This window comes from Leuciscus leuciscus (assembly GCF_965113295.1).
Source record: "Leuciscus leuciscus genome assembly, chromosome: 19".
NCBI classification, from domain to species: Eukaryota; Metazoa; Chordata; class Actinopteri; order Cypriniformes; family Leuciscidae; genus Leuciscus; species Leuciscus leuciscus.
The window spans coordinates 13,207,941-13,228,899 of NC_138743.1; the positions used below are offsets into that span (position 1 = coordinate 13,207,941).

Sequence of the window (20,959 nt, forward strand, 5' to 3'; positions counted from 1 at the left end):
AAATGTGCTATTTCTGTGGAGCCAAACCGAATTGCACAAATAATGACTATGAATTGTTCTCAAACAAGTTTTCTGAACACTTCTGAAGGACAGAGAGCTACCCCACATTTTCTGATTGGCTAACACGCACGGGCCACGGTCAGATTCTGCTTTGTCTACAGAGCCTATCTGTCACATTAGATGCATTCATGCCATGTCGTAAATACCGTAACGATTCTGAACTGTAAAAAGCTGGTAACACTTTATTTTAGTGTCCTTGCATAATTACTTGCAACTAACCCAAAATCAAACCTAATCCTAACCCTAAAGTAAGTACATGTAGTTAATTAATATTACTTAATATTAATATTACTGCAATAAGGACACCGTAAATTAAGGTGTAACCAAAAAGCCTTCACTTGCTTGTTGGACTTGTAATTACAACATGTAAACTCATGCATTTTTGAGAGCTACGACTTGTACCACATGGCCTGACCACTGCAGATTTAAAGGGTTAGTTAACTGAAAAAAAAATTAAAAATCGGACATTTATTACACTGTTGTTCCAAACCTGACTTTTGTTCATCTTCGGAACACAAATGATGATCTTTTTAATGAAATCTGAGAACTTTCTATCCCTCCATTGACAGCCTATGCAACTACCACTTTCAAACCACAGAAAGGTAATTAAAGACATAATTTAAGTAATCCATGTGACTCCAGTTGTTTAACCTCAATTTTACGAGGAGACGTGAGTGCTTTGCATACGGACCAGAATTATCATTTTTGGGTGAACTAACCCTTTAAAGTGTGTTCAACTTGAAGCGGCGCTGTGCATACCGATCGGTGTATGACATCAAAGCACCGCAAGAGCGATTCAAAGCATTCAGAGCTTTATTTAAGATAGGCTAATTATGACATGGCGTGAATGCAGCTATTTTCAGTGACATCTGTCAGGATTTTTTAATGTGTGGTATTCCACAAAATATGGACAATAATTTCGAGTGTAAGCTCTAGGGGGCAGCATTGACTCACAAAACCATCAAAAACCCTAAAGAATATATATTGGGACTAAAAATTATCACCTGTTGTTTTTGATTTTGAAAACCAGTCTGATTGATCCCAGATTGCTTCTGATCTTGCTTCCTCAAATTGCTTCTGAGATTGTTCCATACAACACAGCTGTGTGCAAACAATCAATCTTAGCACAATACAGTGTGCAAGGTAAAAATATAAAGTGCTTTTCTCTCAGTAATCCCCAAAACAGAACAAGAAAACCGACTGCTCTCATTTGTAACTGATTCACGTGCTCAATTCAAGTTTCACTGCTTTGCCTTTTATTTTATTTTTTCACAATGCTTCAAGGTTAATTCTAGGAGTTTTGATTCTGAAATAAACAATCAGTTCTCATCAGCAACATTTGTCCTAACGACTTGATTGAGATGTATTTGATGTCTGGAACGGCACCATGGAAATGTCAATGATAAAAACCAACGCTAAACAAAATATTCCTCTTGTTTGATTAAACACAGATTTATCTAGTTCTGGCCTGTGTGGTGCATGACAGATGTTCACAGTTACTGATGGCTGATGAGCAGTTGAGTTGAGGTAAGTGAAAAGACCAGGGCCTGTAGGCCTTTCTATAAGGCCATCTAAACTTCACTCTGTCTTCGGATTCTGGTGGAGAGGTTACGCCCCGAGCGGCCCGTCAAGCTCAGGTACTGCCTCAGTAGCTGACTCACGCGCTTCTGGTTGTTCCACTTGCGGGCAGATTTCCTTATCCCTATGAAGCCACCGTAGCGTTTCTGCAAAGGCCTTCCGGAGCTCACCAATTTCCGGAAACCGTGACGACCTTTCAAAAAACCTCCGAAACGCTTGGATACGCCCACGGCTGCCTCATCGCTCTTCTCTTCTCCTACACCATCCTGGTCCTCCTCTGTCCCCGGGTCAAGGTCTGGGTCATATGAAATTCCGAGTTTCTCCTCCTCTGAAGGCTTTTGGCTGCGGAGTGCTTGCGCGGCGTGTCGAAACCGCTCCAAAGCCTCAGTATACTCGACACCATTGTCATTCTCTATGCTCACTGTGGCCAGAGGCTCCACTTCATCATCAGAGCGCTTTGATGTTTCCTCCTGCTGTAACGGTAGTGGAAGCTGGTTCAGACCCGCAGCTTGGTAACACAAATCCCAGGTCAATGCAGGAGAAGCCTGTGCCTCACATTCCAGGATACACACCTGCAAAATAGCAGAGATTGTTTTTTGTGTGTTTTTTTTTTTACATGACATGAAAAATAGTTTCATAATAGAGATTTTTTTTTCTTTAAAACAGATAGATAAAATGGACAATTACTCATCAAAATGGACTGGACTGAACACAATTTTAAGGTTGAAATGATTTCCCTCTTTATAATACAGTAAAAACAGGAACATTGTGAAATAATATTATTACAATTTAAAACAACTGTTAACACATGTAACAATGTAACACAATAATACATTTAAAACTTTATTAGATTATTTCTGTGATGGCACAGCTGAGTTTTCAGCATTATTACTCCAGTCTTCAGTGTCACATGATCCTTCAGAAATCATTCTAATATGCTGATCTGGTGCTCAAGAAACCTTTATTATTATTATCATTATCAATGTTGAACAGTTGTGCTGCTTAATATTATAAAAACTATATATTTTTTTGTGTATGTTTATATTTTGTTCCATTAAAATAACGGATAGAAGAATATAAAACATTTCCCATTGAAAATGGAAATATATTTTATCCTTTGAAGATGTATGATGTTTTTTGAATTTGCCCTTTCTAATAAAAAATCGAAGTATAAAACATTCCTAGTGGCACAATGTGCTGCATGCAAACGGTCTTACCGGTGCAATGAGATGTGAAATGATTTGTGGCATTGGTGCAAGAAATGATATGATAATTGAGTGACTAGAATGGGATAAAAATCTTTCTTATGTATGTATGTATGTATGTATGTATGTATGTGATCAGCACAGCAGTGCTCAGCTCTAGACAAATGCAGGTTCTTTCCTCAAAATGTTCGTGTGATACCCTCTCTAAAGACGATCATGTAGCGTGAGCCTGTTTTTTATTATCTCCCATTTATAGGGGTAAATAGATCATAAATGGTCTAGCGGCTTATACTGTAGCAGTGGAGTGAAACTAGAAGTTGCATGCATGGAAAATAATTGGCCATTGCGAGTTAAATGTCGATGGCATCTGAAAAACAATCAGATAGAACATGAAAGACAATATATGGGGATAAGAAAAACAGATTTAGCATGCACTGTATGCGAGTGTGAATATACTGTCTTCATCTGTTGTTGAAATGTTAAAGTCTGACACCATTGTGGTGTCACAGAGGAAAACCATGCCCAAAGGGACACATCTGGTCACAGAAAGAGCGCCCCCACCAAGTGTCAATCTCTACCAAAACATCAGCAGCTGACAGCACCACAGCAGCCAATTATGGGCATGCATTACCCCAGTCACCCCAGTCACAGCTGTTTGGTCTACACAGTCATTAGCAACTTCATTACAGCCACTATTGTGACAAAGACCAACTTTTAACAAAGTTGATTTGTATTACAGTTTTCTCATCCACTCCTGCTTTAAGATATCTTATAGACATATTTGATTTATTACTTGTTTTATTACAAACACCACACACATATGTGCTTGCTGAGCATTTCATTTCAAAACCATGAACATTAATAGGGAGTTTGTACTTTTCTATTAGTAGACGGGGCACTTACCAATGTATTAAAAGCTTGATGTTCAGGTAGGATGAGTCCACAGGTTAAACAGTCCCCTTGGCAGTCGCTGTGACCCGAGGAGCACAAGCATAAGAGCAGCAGGGTCCATAAAGGGGTCTTCATGATTTCTTCACGGAACACACACCGGATTAAACAAAAGTAAGAGTAGCCACTGGGAGCTCTGATGAAGGAAAGAGAAGAGGGGTGAGAGGTTTGACTGGTAATCATTTTCTGCATTAAACAACTGCAGTTTACAACTTTTTGCTGTAAAGTGTAAAGTCTTCTACAGGTATACTCTAAGCACTTTATAGTGACTAAGACATCATAGGTTCATAAAGTAACAGAGCAAAGTTGAAGTGGTCCCAAGAAAAACTCTTAAAAATGAATGTGCAAAGCAATTGGGCTCAGGGATTGTAATTTAGTCATATTTGCCCCTTGGGTTCATCTTGCGCACTCATTTTATGTCTCCAGTTCTAGCAGGGCTTTTATTTTTTTACCAGGGGTCTGTGGAAGGTACTCCACAGGAGCTCCTTGGAGATGATTGTTACATGATATATATTAATATATGTATATATTTTTTTTATAATAATTCGATTTTTTTGACATTTCTAACTACACTAACGTTGAAAAGTTTGAGGGGGAAAAAACTTGAATCCTGAAAAAGCTCAACTGCAAAATCCTGCATTGATAATAATAAGAAATTTTTCTTGATATTAGAAATAGAATGATTTCTGAAGGATCATGTGACACTCAAGAGTTGAGTCATGGGTGCTGAAAATTCAGGTTTGTCATCACAGGAATAAATTACATTTAAAAATATATTGAAATAGAAAATATTTCTCAAAATTACTGTTTTTTGATTAAATAAATGCAGCCTTGGTGAGCAAATGAGTATTACTTCTTTCTTTTTCGGCTCTAAACTTTCTTGCATTATCACAAATTTTCTAACTATATGAATGATCATTTGCTAAATATTTTTGATCTAATGGGGTAATATTCTTAATGAAAGCAATTATGAAGTGTTAGGCTTCCAATCAATTTCCAGGGGATGTAAAGTTTGAAAGGTCTAGTACATTTTACAAGGACGTTCCCGTGCACATCCAAAGCCAATTTGACCTATAGCTAATCAGCTCTGGAAACACCTTTTTTTTTTCACCCTTGTCAATCAGCTAAACGAATTCCTGCTAATCCCAGATATTAGAACTGATAATTTGGCTATTTAAAGATAAACCCAGAAATGGGTCAATTTTTCCCAGAAGTCAAACTCATGTCCCTCTGGAGATAAGATCAAGACACGACAATCACAATGAAGACCAAAGTCTCAATCAAACCTATTTGCAAAATTCACACATGAAAGTATAATGATGTGGATCACCACCACCACTGAAACATGTCAAAATTCGCAAGCCACCATCTGTTTTTTTCCCCACACATACTGAAGTTCATTAAGGAAACTCATCATAGGCCCTAATTAATGTCTGAATTAGCGTGTGTGGCATAATGAGAAGGAAATGAGTGCGGGAGAGAAAGAGCGGGAATGCAGTTCCCATCAAACTCTGACTCACACACTGCGCCAGCACACATTAGTCACGACCGCATTAGGAGAGAAACGCACACATGCGCGCACCTCTAAAAGCTTTCTTTGATGAAAGCCAACAAAAATCTTTCGGCGGAGCAGTGATGAAAAGTTGACAATAAAAGCATCTTGAGATGTCTCTGCTCAATGAGTATGTATAATTACAGCCCCTCATGTGGACATGGGAATCCAATGCACTCTGAGGGAAGGACTATCAAAAAACACTACACAAAAAAAGTTTTCCAACCAATTAAATCCCTTGCATCATTAATACAGTTCAATTTAGAGAGTGATTTGATGGAACTTTTTTATGATCATCCCCTGCTATAATATCCTATTAAAAGTGTTTGGAGGAGATAATGGAAATATGAAAACAGCTGGAGGGAAAGTGCAAAGGCATCAACCCTAGCAACTTATCATCTGCAATACTAATTCGGTGCCTGTATTCCCAGTGAAAAATAAATATACCAAAATGCATTTGAAAAGTAAACTACAAATACAGTTACATATTTATGTACTTATTATAAATACCCTGCAATTGTACTTTTGGTATACAAAATTGATGTACTTAAATCTACTTAATTGGAACAACTAATTTTGAACTAAATGCACTTTAGTTATCCAGAAATTAGGTCCAACTAAAGACAAGGTAGTATATAACTTAAGTATATATGATTGTGCTAAAATGGCACTATTGCAAATATACTTTAGGTACACTTTAAATATCTTGCATTTAAAGACTGATATTATACAGAGATCATACTATCCTAATAGTGATATTAAAATGCATTTTAGGGTTAATATTATGAAATGTGCATTGTGCATGAAGAAATATATTCCAAATAAAGTTTAATTATAATATTTATATCAGTAAGTCTCAAGCAATATGTCAGTCAATATGTTAATTGGTTTTTTTTTAGTAGTATGAGAATAAATGTTTTTTACATTTTGGTATAGGTTTTTTGGTTATTTTGCTGAGAAATAGAAGTGTCCTGTTTGACCTAAGGTACCTATTGACCACAGTTTCATAGAAGAGATAGAAGTCTTTACAAAATATTATGATACATGTCGTTTCAAACCTGTATGACTTTATTTCTTCTGTGGAACACAAAAGAAGATAATATAAGGGAAAGTTAGTGTTGTTTGGACCCAATTGATTTTCATTGTACTGACAAAGAAGGTTTGGAACGATATGAAGATGAGTAAATGATGACAGATATTTTATTTTTGGGTCAACTGTGTGTCTATGAAAGCTGCACGCGGTGATACATTTCCTCATAGGGAAGGTGCTCTGTCCACAGTCTTTGACTAATCTAAGGGAATGCGACTAATCTGATTTGATCAGTCTGCTCGCTCTCTCCTACAGCCACCTGATCGTATCACCTCCACGGTAAACACCAAACCCCATTCTCATTCTGTCCCCGCGCCTTGGCTGAAACACAACTGCTTTGAGTCACCACCAGATTCTGAAAATCAAGTCTGCTGCTTTTCTTCTGCTTTGTGTTTTTCCCATTTCTATTTTTGTCAACTGTGTCATGACATTCCAAGAATCAGCAAATAGGCTAACAATTACTTTTGTTTGTTTGTTCCACAGCAGATGGAAGGAAGAACGTGACCTCTTTCTCATTTCTCATCCACATTAATACCATCCGCTGAATGCACTTCATCTTGGATTTATTGCACAGTAAATGATAGCTCACCTGTTTGCTACATCTAGCACATTTTTTTTCCCTGTCCTTCGCAATAGCATCCTATCAAAATAATCTAGGTTCTCTTCTTTGTCATTACCATTTCCGATGAGGAATGGGGGGATTCGCATGGTTACTTTAATTGAGAGCACAACGATAGCCAGAGGGCTCAGAGTCTGCAGTCCCGTTGCAGATGATCACGGTTCCCCTCCTCACACACTGCCTCTTCACTGGCAGAACAGCAGCAATCATTGCATTATCCTCCCCGTGGCCATGACAATGAGCATAAAGAGAAGGGGGAGGGAGTGAAAAGTTTCTTTCTTTATTTATTTTTGAAGAACTATTTGCATGATATTTCAATTGCGAGGAGAAAATGCAATAAATGCCACTGTCATCACCTTCCAAATCAAAAGCAAAGGTGAAAGTAAATGCAAACATCAGACATACATCAGATGGTTTGACTTATGGAAAGTCACAATTCCTTCACAGGGTTTGCGATTTCAATGTAAAAATGATATAGGCATCAGAAGCAGTTATGATAATAATGCTCACATGAGCTGTGGAGGTGTATACAATTCTAAATTCTATAAAACATTATGGCATTTAGTTAACAGTCTTAGAGTCCAAGTTAAGGAGCAGCTGAGAATGGGATAAAATACATTCAATTAAGTCTCACAATTATGCATAATTACAAACGATGTGGTTATGGCAGCTTCAACCTTTTACTAGTTTTATCTAAGTGATCCCTCGATTCTGTGCAGCTCACAATTTTTATTGCAATTAATATTAAATATGTTGCTCAAGCTTAAAAGTTGGCAGCTTCTGTAAATCCAGTGAGGGCATTCATTGATTAAATAGATTTTATCTAGCCATTATAAGAGAGTACAACTTTAATTGATAGATGTACGTAATTATGCATGCAATGCTTCTGGTCTAATGGATTTTAGGGTAAAAATCAATTTAACATGGCTCAGGTAATTAGGAGAACTAGTCTCCCTAATGCAGTGCAACGTTTTAAAATAATTACATGAAATTAGACAAGCAGCTTTCATGTTTCAGTTCAGAGGATTGGTGCATGCATTTATTATGGGATGCATAATCTGTGCAATTTGGAAGATTTATTTAGATGCGTCTTAAATTTTCCTAAGTCCTCAGATGCATTGGTTTGAAAGATATTGGTATTGGATACACAGATATTGGTTTAAAATATATGTCCACTTTTTAATGACATTCATGAATGCATGAAGATATTTTGCAGGCCTTAAAGAGAGAGTGCTTCTTACAGAGAATTTGCAAATAATGAATATAATAATAAAGGACAAATGAAGTTTAAAAAGTTAAATAAATGTATGTTTATATATAATTATAATCAATACATACATTGTTATATTCCTTAATTTGGGTAAAAATAACATTTAAAAATTATCTAAAATTCAGCTGTATCTATCTTCATTTACATAATTTCAAATAATGATTCAACTATCATTATCTTTTGTATTGTTTAATATGATATATTGTTTATAAAACAAAATATAATAAAAAAATTTACCATAATTAAAAATGAACTAAACTTTTTTAACAAATAAAATCATCACAGATAATTATATATAACAGTTCATATTTGTGCCTTGCCTTCACAAAGAATACTTTGCATCATGCATTGTAATATATATATATATATATATATATATATATATATATATATATATATATATATAAAATAAAATAAAATATGTATATGACCCCACACAAACATATTTAAATTTATCAATTATTTATTTCAGTCTTTTTTATTATTGATGTTATTTACTAGTATAAATGAAATGTTGTCTTAGAAGCTGAAAATATTAAATGAATAGCGCACTTGTTGCTATTCTGCGCAGGCTGAAATTTGATTAAAAAATTGGAATGAAAAATAAGCACTAAATACTCTAGTTGAATAAAGGGAGTCTCAGTGGACACATTGTTATAGGTTTAGTTTAATTACAGCTGTAAAAACAGCTGTCTCAGAATTGCTGCTCTTTCCCTCTTCACTGGCAAACCCAGCGCAGACACTCAAGTGTCTGTGATCAAAGCTTTGTATGGAATGCATTTGTTAAGTACTGTTGTCTAGTGTTATATGCAAGTTCAATCAATTGTAAGCGGACTAAAAATGTGTGAGAGAGCCTAACACTACACCTCCAAAAAGAAACATAATCCGGGTTTTTTTATTCTATTTTTACAATAAATCCATCCTTTGTAAAAGTGGCTTATTAACCAATTTTTTTTTTTTTAAGAATAAATCAAAAGAAAGACAGATGTCTGCAAATGAAAAACTTAACAAAAAGTTTACAAACAACAGCAAGAAATTCCAGCCACATAGGTTAATGTCGGTTAATTGGTAACCATGAAGATGATTAATGAGGAAAAGCCATGAGTAATGGAAAACAATATTATTTAAAGAGCAGCACTTAATATTAGCTCATTCGCACCCCCATAAGAAAAATATTGACTGTGAATGCAATTGCAGTCATTATAGCTTCAACAAATATTAACATAAATAGACAAGCAATAAATAAATAAAAAGCGAGTAATCACAAAATACTTGTCACATCAGGAAAAAAAGAACCAAATGACCCAATAAAACAGGTCTAATCTGCATTCTTTCACTGTGGAATTAGAATCAATACAAAAATACAGGCATCACCATGACACCTTGTTTTACCTGCCGTCTGCGATAAGAGGTTGTTGTCAGTCTCTCTCTCACTTTCAGTCTTGAGGTGTGGTGGTTATGTCCAATCTTCAGCTTCTTGGTTTGTTCAACTGCTTGCCTGCTCCCTTTCTCTCCCCTCTTATAACGACACACCCCTTCCACTGGTTCAGCCCCCCCAGTGTCGGTGGATGGGGCTACACCATGGCAGGGTATTACGCACAACCTGGACAGACATACAACCCTTAGTCAAGGCTGACGTATAGACCAACGTCATCTCTTTCTCCATCCCAAAAGATAGGACCTGGGCTAAAAATATGCATCATTCAAATTGTATATCCATTCAAGCAATCATTGGTTTTATCTATTGACTGTATATGTCCAAACATAGTTCCCATCAATTAACTGATGATAAGAAACATAGATAATGTTCCTTTAACAAGATAAGCGCTAACTTGGGAGTGAGAATTGCAAATTAAGCCTGAGACGCAATTTACAGTTGAGCGGTGCATACAAGAGAAAAACAAAATCTCCCAGAGGCAAAGGGAAGTCTCGGTGGACGCTGACACTTCACATCCACTCCAAAAGGAAAGACGGGATTGTACCAGTAAGGATAAGAAGACAAAAAGGAAAGCAATGTTTAAAAGAGTAATGAATAATACAACTATAAAATTAACTTGATTTTATACAGCATTTAAATCAAATGTATTTGTTTTTAATATATCAGCCTTAAAACATTAAAACATACTTCATTGGTTCCTTGCAAGTTGCAATTTGAAATACAATTGATCTGAATTGGCCACAACCCACAGGAAGTTGACTTGAAATTTAAAAAGGAATGAGAGGAAGAAGAATTTACTGAACTGCAATTCAGAGAAATTCAACACAGATTTGTCTTACACTTTGGCCCACAAAAGCTTATTTATGAAATATGATGTAATTTCAAATTTCTATCTGTAAGCCATATGAAGTCAATATTCAAAGTCTTTCTTGACAAATATTCCTTTTCTAGTTAAATATTCCTACACTGTGAAAAATTTCAACTGATATATATATATTATTATTTATTTTTTTGCATTGTTTTTTTTGAGTTTTACTTACTCCTAAAGTCAAGATAACTTTTTTAAAAATGATTTCATTAATTCCAATACATTGGAAAAATCTATTGGATAAACACACTAAATTAAGTTAAGAAGATTTTTTTTTATGGCGTACTTGTCACGTAGGTGGTCAGGAAGAAGACGAGGTGAGGCACAAAGGATCTTATTTACAGCACTGTTAACTTTAATATACTAAACAAAGCAAAAAATACAATGAAGACAAACACTAGTAACAGTGTGAGCAAACACAAACAACACCAGTCAAAAAACAGACTCAACTGAGGCAATATATCAAGCAAACTCAATGAACAAAACAAGGAACAGGTGTGTGAAATCAATGAAACAATAAGTAACCATGACGACGACAAACGAAAACATACTTAGCAACCATAACAACAGAAGGAAACACAAGAAATAATGTGATACAAACTAAAAATCCACGCAAAAAAAAAACTGAAACAAGAATGTGACAGTACTACCTTGCATTAAAATTCAAATTTGAGTTTGCTAAAATCAATTCACATTCAAATCCAGGTAGACCAGCAAAAAACAGCTTGGATCTGGTCTTTCCCAGCAAGGATGTTGTGATCTTACATAATGAGCATATATAAGCATGCAAAGCCATCAAAAAACACACGAAATCCAAAAAAGCACGGGGGAAAATTGAAATACTGTAACATTGTGTTCCAGCTGATAATTACTTGAATGAGCACATTATAATTGTAAGTGGTTCAGCCTTAGAAAAATAAACTAATTTGGGAAAGACCAGTAGCTAATACAGGTCTGGATAAGAGCACACTTTAAGTAACAATAGCTTGCTTTGATCTTCCTAATCATGTAATTTCAGAGGCTGTTAAATAACATGGATTAGATGCAAAAATAAACACAAATCCTGATTTGTAATTAATCTCTAAATGCACATAGTGATTATAAAAAACATGTGTCATGCATTTGTGCCACTGATGAAATGAACCAATAAGCATCACAATTATTAATTTGATGTGTCCAGTACTCAGTCTTTGATAACTCGTTCCTAAATAATATACAACCAAAATAATCCACCACCTGAGTCCCTGTCCCATGCATTTGCATACTGTTTCATGCAGTAAGTCTGGAATTAGATATTATACACAGACAAACAGAAATGCGCCTTGCCGCTACGGAGGAACTCATCAGATTCTGTGCCATATCATATTACAGCAGTGGCTGAATCACGGAACCAGCACCTGAACGCATTGTGGTGAGATACCACCTCAGAGTAAGATTGAAGTCAGTTTACGCAAGATATGCAATTATACGAGTAGGCTTATTCACCTCTGTGACGCAGAACGATTGGGGGGCCTCAATGTTGTTTCATTCCCTTCATCATTCCAGGGCAAAGTTTTAGTGTTATATGAGGCGATGAAGAGCACTGAGGCTTGTCCGTCCCTGTGAGACACTACTATGTTTTATGGGAAGCCCTAGGCAATAATTTTCAATGATGACTATTAATTCTAGACAATTGATTTAAACAGAATGACCCAAAGACATGATTCAATAATTATAAAATATGGGAAATATAAAGCCAGTGGGTGAGAGAGATTGAGGCTATAGAATTTTCTCAAGGCTGTAGAAAATCAACACAAAACTAATCTGAAAGGACTAGATAACATATGGCACTGAGCCGGAATATATCTCAGGACACTGACTGGATGAGGAACGAGAAATTATTTGGTTATTGGTTAGACATAATGTAGGTGCTGCTATAGTTAGCAGAGAAGTAAAACTAGAAGAAAATAATTGGATGGGTATTTTCTGTAATGTGAGAATGGGAGTGACAGCCTGTTCAGACAGTGAGGGCAGGGGATGTTCTTGTGTTATCATAGAGGTTTCCTTATCTGTGTCTGACATTTTGGTAACTTTAGGCAGGCATTAAAGAGCCACCTTGTGTCAGGGATTTTTATCACATTTTAAAAGTTGGAAGGACTTAGATTCTTATGGGGGATTTTAGTGCTTTTAACACAAAATAGCTATAGAATTACTGTTTAATCCCACTTTTAAAGTTGGATAATCCTTGATTCTGAAAGGGTATATGGGAGACCATGAGGTGTCAAAGAAAGAAAGAAAGAAAGAAAGAAAGAAAGAAAGAAAGAAAGAAAGAAAGAAAGAAAGAAAGAAAGAAAGAAAGAACATAAACCCCAAATGATTGAATATTTCCTCTGTTATTGCCCTTGCAAAAAAAACCCAAAACATTATGGGGTAAATTGTCCTAATGTAACCTACTATTAGGTTAGTTTTTTTCAGCAAAATCTTAACAGCAACAATGTAAAAGGAAATGCACTGACATGTCAAATAACTTTTTTGACCAACAAATTGTATAAATGTACAACATTTAAAACACATGTGACAACTTGCCCCGACATTATTTATTAGTAGGCTATACAACTCTTGATCTGACTGCATTTCAACCTACCTTTATTATGTAGCTGCGTCTTGTCTGAATGTATGCGTGGTTTTGTTGTGCTTACTAACAAGCGATAACAAAAATATGATTATATTGAATTTTAAGTTTAGAAAATTGAATTCACAATATATAGGCTATCATTTTCCAAACTATATAATTTAACTGGGTTTTAAACAGATTAGTGTAGTAGGTCTACTGGGCTTGCGTTGTTATGATTATCAAACCAAACCAAATTACACGCAAAACCTGACAAAACTGCATAATTACGTTTCTTGATTTCCAAACACTAATAAAGGCCTTTAAAAGATTTGTATCAAGGCGAGCATTGTTAAAGAGAGTTTCATTGGTCACTTTTGAAATGGGTGTTGACGTTCTAGTATCTTATTGGTGAACGCGGTCTTCAGAAACGGCATTGACCAATAGAAACGCAGAACACCACCAGACGCGCGAAGATCTAAAAAATACGGAAGTTTTATTACGGAAATGAGGTGCTGTTTACGTTTGAGTTGTATTATGAGTGCTTTCAGGTGGGACACTGACAAGACGTTTTTATATGAATTACATGTGGATAAAAAACAAACAAACAAACAAACTTTTGAATAACTACACTTTCCATTTGACGCGATTTAATCGGTAAGTTTATTCACATTATTGACAAAAAGCAACAGGAGTGGAAATGCTAAGTAGTGCAATAATTTGATGGCGTCCATTTCTCTGTTATTTTAAAAGCAAGATAAATGTTTATAGTAAAGACAGTTAATTTGATTAATATGAACTGTGTTAATAGGAACTGTAAAAACAATTGTGTTGTCTAGTTAAAGGACTTTGTTTACACACACGCACACATTATATACAAATATATTTAAAAAAAATTATATATATATATATATATATATATATATATATATATATATATATATATATATATATATATATAAATAATGAAACAGATTGTGGAAAAAAATATTTTTGAAAAAATATTTTATTCATATGTTATGCTATGTCCTCTGTAGTGGCCTACGTGGCCGGTTTTAGTGGATAGCCAGGTATTTTTCAGTTTAGTTTGCGCCTACCCTATCCTGGGTTTAAGCACCATGAAAGTGGTTAGGCTTTTAGCAGTGTTCATCTCCATAGTACCTAATGCTCCATCGCTAGGTTGGAGGTTATGTTCCAGGAAAAGAACCCGAAATTGGACCAATCAGCTGTGACACACGTCTGATGCAATAACGTGACTCCACCTGTTCCTAAATTAAAGGTCACACTCACTACATAGTGAAAGATTTTTAAAGACAAAAAATTTGTCTGGCTTATAAGCAATGCTTATTTATAGTAATAATTTTGTATGATTTAGATATTCTTTATGTGATTATACCCTTAATCCATTACACATGTAAAGTTTTTAGTTTAGCAGTTATTATTAAGCACTTAGTTTAAATTAATATAAAAATATAAAGGTAATATAAATAAGCTTTAGAATCAAAAGATAAAGCGATAAAAATGACTACATGTGAGCTTAAATGTTCAATTCTCTCTATGCCTATATCAAGCATATAAACTAACATCACAACTATTATTTGCACTGATATAGAAAGATGTTTTCTTTTATTTGTCCTCTTTCTTAGACAGCTCTTTTCCTCTTGCTGGGTAAATTTGTTTAAATTCTTATATTTTTTTTCAATCTCGTAATATTCAGCAGAAGAGAGAAGTGAATAGCAGTTTCCTAAACTCCTAAACTCAGGAGCAAAGCTTGAGTTGACAGAGGAAGTTAATGATCAGCATCATGGTACCAACAAAGCCTGATTGGATTGGATTGGTTTAGTTTTGTTAATTCTAAACTAATCCCGCATCTCTGAGTTTGTTCAACTACCATCATGGTATGGGCCCCAGGACTCAGTTGTTTAAAAAATAATAAGACATGAAATGACATATAGCCTAGGCCAAAACAATGGGATTTTATTTTTTTATTTTTTTCACCAATCAATTTTTAGGTTTTAGGATTTTTAACCAAACTTTGTTAAAAGATGATTCTCTACTATGTTATGAAAGATATAATGGAATGAATTGAAATTCCATTTTACGTTATGCAATATGTGGGTGAAATAGCCATAAATGGGTATTCCCATTCAATACAATGTATTTATATCAGTTAATCAGTTATTAGCCTATATCAGTTTAATGTCAGTCAAAATTAATTTCAGTCCTTTTTAAAGACCAAGGAGGTGTTGTTGTCATGGTGAAAACTCCAAAAAGCCCTGAATGTGCTCTTTACAGGACATCCAGACTTAAAACTGTGATGTGATTGTGTATGTCAGAGAAATTCACTAAAATATAATGTCCACAACAGATATATATATATATACACATTTAATTATATATAAATATAATTTGCATACTTTTTGTAGTTAATGTAACTCATTTTACAGTTTTTTTCCCCCCCTTGTAATATTAGAACAATGGAATAAAACACTCAACACCTGAGAACACCAGCGGATCTTGCATATGATTCTGTGAACAACAAAGGCTGCTGGGATGGATGATATATACACTTTGCAACAAGAAGTGGGACGAGGCAACTATGGAGTGGTCTTCAAGGGACACGTGACAGAGACTGGCTGGTGGGGCGATAGGGGTGACACAGTGGCCATTAAACGTCTACCATGCTGTAGCCCAGAGAGTATAGAGCTGTATTTGCAGGAGCTCTGGGCTATGAGAATCACTGCACAGAACCACCCCAATGTCATCTCTCTATACAACTGCCTTCTAGAGACTGGACCTAGAACACTGCAGCCCCTAAGATCAGGGAAGCTGCCTTTGGATTTGGTGGAGAGTGTTCTCAAAGGGAGAGTGGTGGACGAAGACTCAAAAACCCAAATGAGGAATCCTTCCAGGTCAAAGAGGAGACTTATGTCCACAGAGGAGGTTCCCAGGCGCTGCTTTGCCTTTTGGTTGGTGATGGAGTACTGCGACGGAGGGGATTTAAACCAGTACATTCTGTCCAGGCCGCCGGATGCTGAGTGCAACCATGCAGTGCTTGAGCAGCTCAGCAGTGCCATTACGTTCCTGCACGGCTGTGGAGTAGTGCACCGTGATATAAAGCCAGATAATGTTCTTGTCCGTCTTACTAAAGCAGGACCGGTCATGAAGGTACAAAAAGGATGCAGTCTAAAATAATATACCTTGTTATATCAGCCTATATAAGCATCGACTTCTAACAATGATATTGGTTAAAATGCTCAATGCTCATATGAGGCTTATGGAATATTTGGAGTCAAACTAAGTGCAATTGTCATGGGCCGATTTGCATTTTTTCCCATGCTTTCATCTTGCTTTTGAAATAGCCTACACTGCTAATGGAGCCACATTGTCTTTTTTTCTACCGCCTTCCCTTTTTACATTTTTTTTTATTAGTCTGTAGGCATGGAAATTGCTCCACTTATAATAAATAACAAAGCAATACAAAAGTACGTATTTGCGTGCTAGGCATAGCTCTGGTGTTGCCCTACAATATAAAAACTATTCACAATAGTGCCCGGAGAACATAGATAAGAAAACGACAGTTTATGATGTAAAACATTTGGAATATTGTTGTCCCCCCCCCCCCTCCAACAATTGACTTTTATGTAAAGTCACAAATTGAACCTGACCATTTTTAAGCCTTTTCTGTTAATCAATACCAGAGACTGGGTATGTCAGCTACAATGCAAAAAGGTCTAGCAAAACAATCAGCTTACAGATAAAGTTAGAAATGGATTGTCTTAAAATCCATTCTTCTAAAGTTTCAAATAATGAGTTTTTTACGTTTCATTGCATATAGAGACAATCAATGTAGTGTGCTTTGAAGCGACTGATCCATTTTGCCCTAGATACAGTCAAATATTAGGCATCGCACAATGTGGATAATAAGTTGCCTTGGGCTTTTCTAGAGTTTGAGTTGTCTATAGTTGTTAAAGTACTTGAACTTCTGTTTTTAACTATTTGAATGAGTGCTTTTGTAGTTTACAATATTTTCCATTTCAAGTATATCAGATATTTACTGTAGTAAAGTTTCAATAATATTAGACTATATTTAAAAAAATGTCCTTATTCGGTGGAACTGTCTTATGCAGAGACAAATAAATGATTTGAATAGATATAAATGGTTTAATAGATATAATTATTTAAAATAATATATTTTTAAATATTATACTATTTAAATACTTTATTATACAAGTGTTTAAATGTATTTTAAACAACAATTTTAATGGTTGTTAAATGAATATAAATGTGTAAATTAATATTAATTTAAAAAAATACAATAACCCCAGGTCTGAAAGCTGGTTCTAGTTATTAACAATGTTACCTCCCTCCTCATGTATTACAGTTGGCAGACTTCGGCCTCAGTAAGATGGTGGACAATCCTACAGATGGCGTCCAGAATAGACTGGCTCTTTCCTCTACATGCGGCTCAGACTTCTATATGGCTCCAGAAGTTTGGGCAGGCCGTAGTTATACAGCCCAGGCTGACATCTTCTCTGTGGGTGTTCTTTTCTGGGCTGTGCTGGATAGAATCATTTTCCTAGAGGATGGCACCAATCAAGAACAACTGGGTGAGTCGAGCGAGGGAAAATACTGTGGCTCATTTAGCATTACCCATTTAATGTTTTTAAGGTCTTCGTCTTTACTTAATCAATCTGGATCCATGATGCATGTATTTTTATGATTAAAATGAAATAGGAACTTGTAAATGAGGTATTATGATCGCTGATTAAAATAAAACCCACCATCTTGTGATTGTCACAGCTACTTCACAGGAAATAAAAATAGGAACAGGAATAGAAATTCTCACAGTTTTCAGAGCCTTGCACTTGCATTGGCAGGCAGGTGGCTATTTTGGTTATTCCTCTTACTACTTCCCTCATCCGGACCACTTTATATTGGTGAGAAAGCTTTGTTGTTGAGTGCTTGATATAGTAGCCCATTAACTTAATGCGTAATAGCTGAGATAATGTAAAGTGGTCTGAGGACGCAGGTTGTGTATGAAGTGCATAAGCTATTCAGGCAGTCCTCAGTAATTACTCGGACCCAGCGACTTTCTGTGCTGCTAGCAGGCATTCAAAAAGGTCAAATGTCGTAGCTTATTTATATAAGGGCAATTAACATCTTTCCACTCATTAACCTCTCTGTGTGGTGGGTATGCCTTGAAGTTTTGTGAATAATAATGAATTTGTACTCGGCAAGTTGTGCTTGGAAAAAATGCATCTGTTTGTTATTGTTGCAACTATAATGAACAGGGCAAATTCAAATGCAGCGTTTGGGAGATCAAAGAAAACTCCTCGCACAGTAATGAATGAAGGACCTGTTTCACAAAATGCTTGAAAATTGATTAAGCATAACATTTCCTGATTAAGCATAACAACGTTTCCTGTTTATTGTCGCTCTAGGTGCATATGTAATGCGAGGCCGCTGGCTCACCCCGTTAGGTGAAGCGCTGAGTCAGAATCCCGACCTGCAGTTGACCATCCCTATGAGGTCAAGACGTGCTCCACCACTGCCGCCACCTCTAAACCACGCTATGTGCGAGCTACTGCTGGACATGCTAGATTCTGACCCTGACACCCGGCCCACTGCAGACCAGCTGGAGAAGAGGGTCCGGCGAGCCATAGAGCTGGGCTGAAATCAGAGCAGCATGCCAACAACCAGCCTACTTTGTACACTGAATAACTTGAAGATGGAGCCAATAAAAGTTATCGAACAGTACTGTTCGTCCAGCTGGAAATTGAGATAAAAAAATTGATTTATGTGTTACTTGCCTTGCATTTTCATTTAGTGTATCTGTTACTATATGATGCTTTATGAATTATAAGTATAGTATATAGGGCTGCACAATATATTGAAACTTCACAACTGTTCAAATCGCAACGGCTTAAGATAACAATGGTTTTAATACTTCAACAAGTTGATATAACTATATACCTGTCAAAAAGTTGGTGCTTTTTTAATTGTTTACATTGCTGAAAATAATTTGTATGGAATGCTACAGTAAACACTGCTGTTCACATTCAGTTGTAGTAATGCTTTCTTTTCTCAGATAAAACTTAAAACATGTTGGTTATATCATTTTCAGTTTTAACTTAATTTTACACACTTAAAACAGTATCATTGTGTTTTTCTTCAATATCATGCAGCCCTATTAATATAACTGTTTTTGCTCTATTTTGTGGTGTTTTCATTGATTTGAATGTTTTTTATGTATTTATTTAAAGACTACTAAAGAATACAAAACAAGTGCAACAACAGTATTGTGTGAAAAACATCTTTTCCAAGTCCAAACATGGTTTATCAGTAGAAAACATAACAGCCTTCATGCTTATAAGGATAGTCAGTCATAATCGGTTTCAGTCGTGTTGTCAGACGCAGCAAGACACGAGAAACGGCACATTCAGAACGGTCACACCACAAATCGCCACCTTGAAGCGACAGTGTATTTATAGAAAGTCAAAATGACTGAATCCTTTGAAGTTTCTCAGTTGGTGGCGCATGTACAACATCTAGATAGGAGGGGAAATAATTTGGTTTCCCTTTAATGTGTCTCTGTGAAAGATGGCACACGTATCAATCATTCAGATCGCCTGTTTTCCACCGACAGGGCCTTCTTGGTTTCTGCCGCTTTAGTGGCCAGTCTTGTAGTTGGTTTTGTTTGCACATGGCAGGATGCATCAAATGGCTTTTTGGTTTGGGAAAGTGCTCCATCTTTTACAGGAAATGAAAGTCTCCCTTTGTGATGGATATAAATGATTTGTGGCTGGATTTAAAGTTGTGTTCAATAGTTTTCAGGTCTAGAAAATTACATTTTGACAAATCTCTGTGATCAAGACAAAAAGCCATCAAAAAGCTTCAGTGTTGAGTTGATGAAAGCCAATAATAATGCCAAAGTTGAATATTAATGACTTTAGAGAGTGTTAAAGGGTCACAGAGGGTTTCAAAACCTTACAGCCTCACCGGCAATAATATATTGCATCTGAGAATCCTTCTAAGTGGATCTCATCTGTGACATTTCCATCTCTAGAGACACTTTGCCCTTTTCCTCACGCATCGCTGGTTTGCAAATGAAACACTGCGATGGCTCATCCTGACCTTGGTGGCGAAATATGCACATTATCTAAACGCAGCACTCAGCCTTCTCTGAGGTCATCATCTTGGCTACATCAGTATTAACTCTGCATTGGTAAGACTTCACTCATGAGAAATAATGACCCCAATGATCCAGCTTAATTAGCTAAATCCAGTATGGTATTGTCTAGTTAAAACTTCCTGAGATTTAGTGAAAGCTGCCGATTGGTTTGTATGATGACACTATGACACAGTGCCACTGTTCATTGTTTTAACCGTGAGGTTATGCCATTAAAGTCACAACAAAGGGTATGTGCTGGGAAATTACGAGATCAACGATTGTTAAATCATCACTTTATTGTGGGGTGCTGGCAAAACAGCATCATGCCGTTTATTGGAAGCCATTTCTCTGATGACAAACCTCTTACAAGTGTGATCTGACTGAACTTAGCTTTAAAGCGCAGTCGGTCATCATTCGCCTGACACCTTGACTCACAGGCAGAGATAGCGATATAATCGGGTATTGCGATGTCAAATGAAGCAGTAAAAACCCATCAGCAGACAATCATGAGGTCTCCTGCGGAGGAGAGTCTCGCCATGCCGGACGGCATTTCTCAGAAATTGGTAG

General features: G+C 36.1%; 2 protein-coding genes across 2 annotated transcripts; one reads left to right on the forward strand and one right to left on the reverse strand.

The window, feature by feature from the left end:
• Positions 1-113: 113 nt before the first annotated feature.
• pnocb (prepronociceptin b) lies at positions 114-9,849 on the reverse strand. Its single transcript, XM_082147057.1, has 3 exons — positions 9,715-9,849; positions 3,747-3,927; positions 114-2,210 (listed from the first exon to the last, which is right to left on the reverse strand). Exons 2-3 carry the CDS (start codon positions 3,867-3,869, stop codon positions 1,632-1,634), a joined length of 702 nt encoding a protein of 233 aa, XP_082003183.1. The 5' UTR covers positions 3,870-3,927; positions 9,715-9,849; the 3' UTR covers positions 114-1,631.
• A 3,862-nt stretch (positions 9,850-13,711) lies between these two features.
• Positions 13,712-19,517, forward strand: LOC309481945 (serine/threonine-protein kinase pdik1l-B). The gene is made up of 4 exons (XM_082147056.1): positions 13,712-13,875; positions 15,692-16,386; positions 17,603-17,828; positions 18,663-19,517. The coding sequence occupies exons 2-4, from the start codon at positions 15,772-15,774 to the stop codon at positions 18,893-18,895; spliced, it is 1,074 nt and encodes a 357-aa protein (XP_082003182.1). The 5' UTR covers positions 13,712-13,875; positions 15,692-15,771; the 3' UTR covers positions 18,896-19,517.
• The last annotated feature ends 1,442 nt before the right edge of the window (positions 19,518-20,959 follow it).

Coding starts and splice junctions, on each gene's coding strand:
- pnocb (XM_082147057.1), bottom strand. CDS start 3,869: ATGAAGACCCCTTTATGGACCCTGCTGCTCTTATGCTTGTGCTCCTCG. Junction 2,211..3,746: donor ATCAAGCTTTTAATACATTG/GTAAGTGCCCCG, acceptor GCTATTTTGCAG/GTGTGTATCCTGGAATGTGA.
- LOC309481945 (XM_082147056.1), top strand. CDS start 15,772: ATGGATGATATATACACTTTGCAACAAGAAGTGGGACGAGGCAACTAT. Junction 16,387..17,602: donor AAGCAGGACCGGTCATGAAG/GTACAAAAAGGA, acceptor CATGTATTACAG/TTGGCAGACTTCGGCCTCAG. Junction 17,829..18,662: donor CACCAATCAAGAACAACTGG/GTGAGTCGAGCG, acceptor TTGTCGCTCTAG/GTGCATATGTAATGCGAGGC.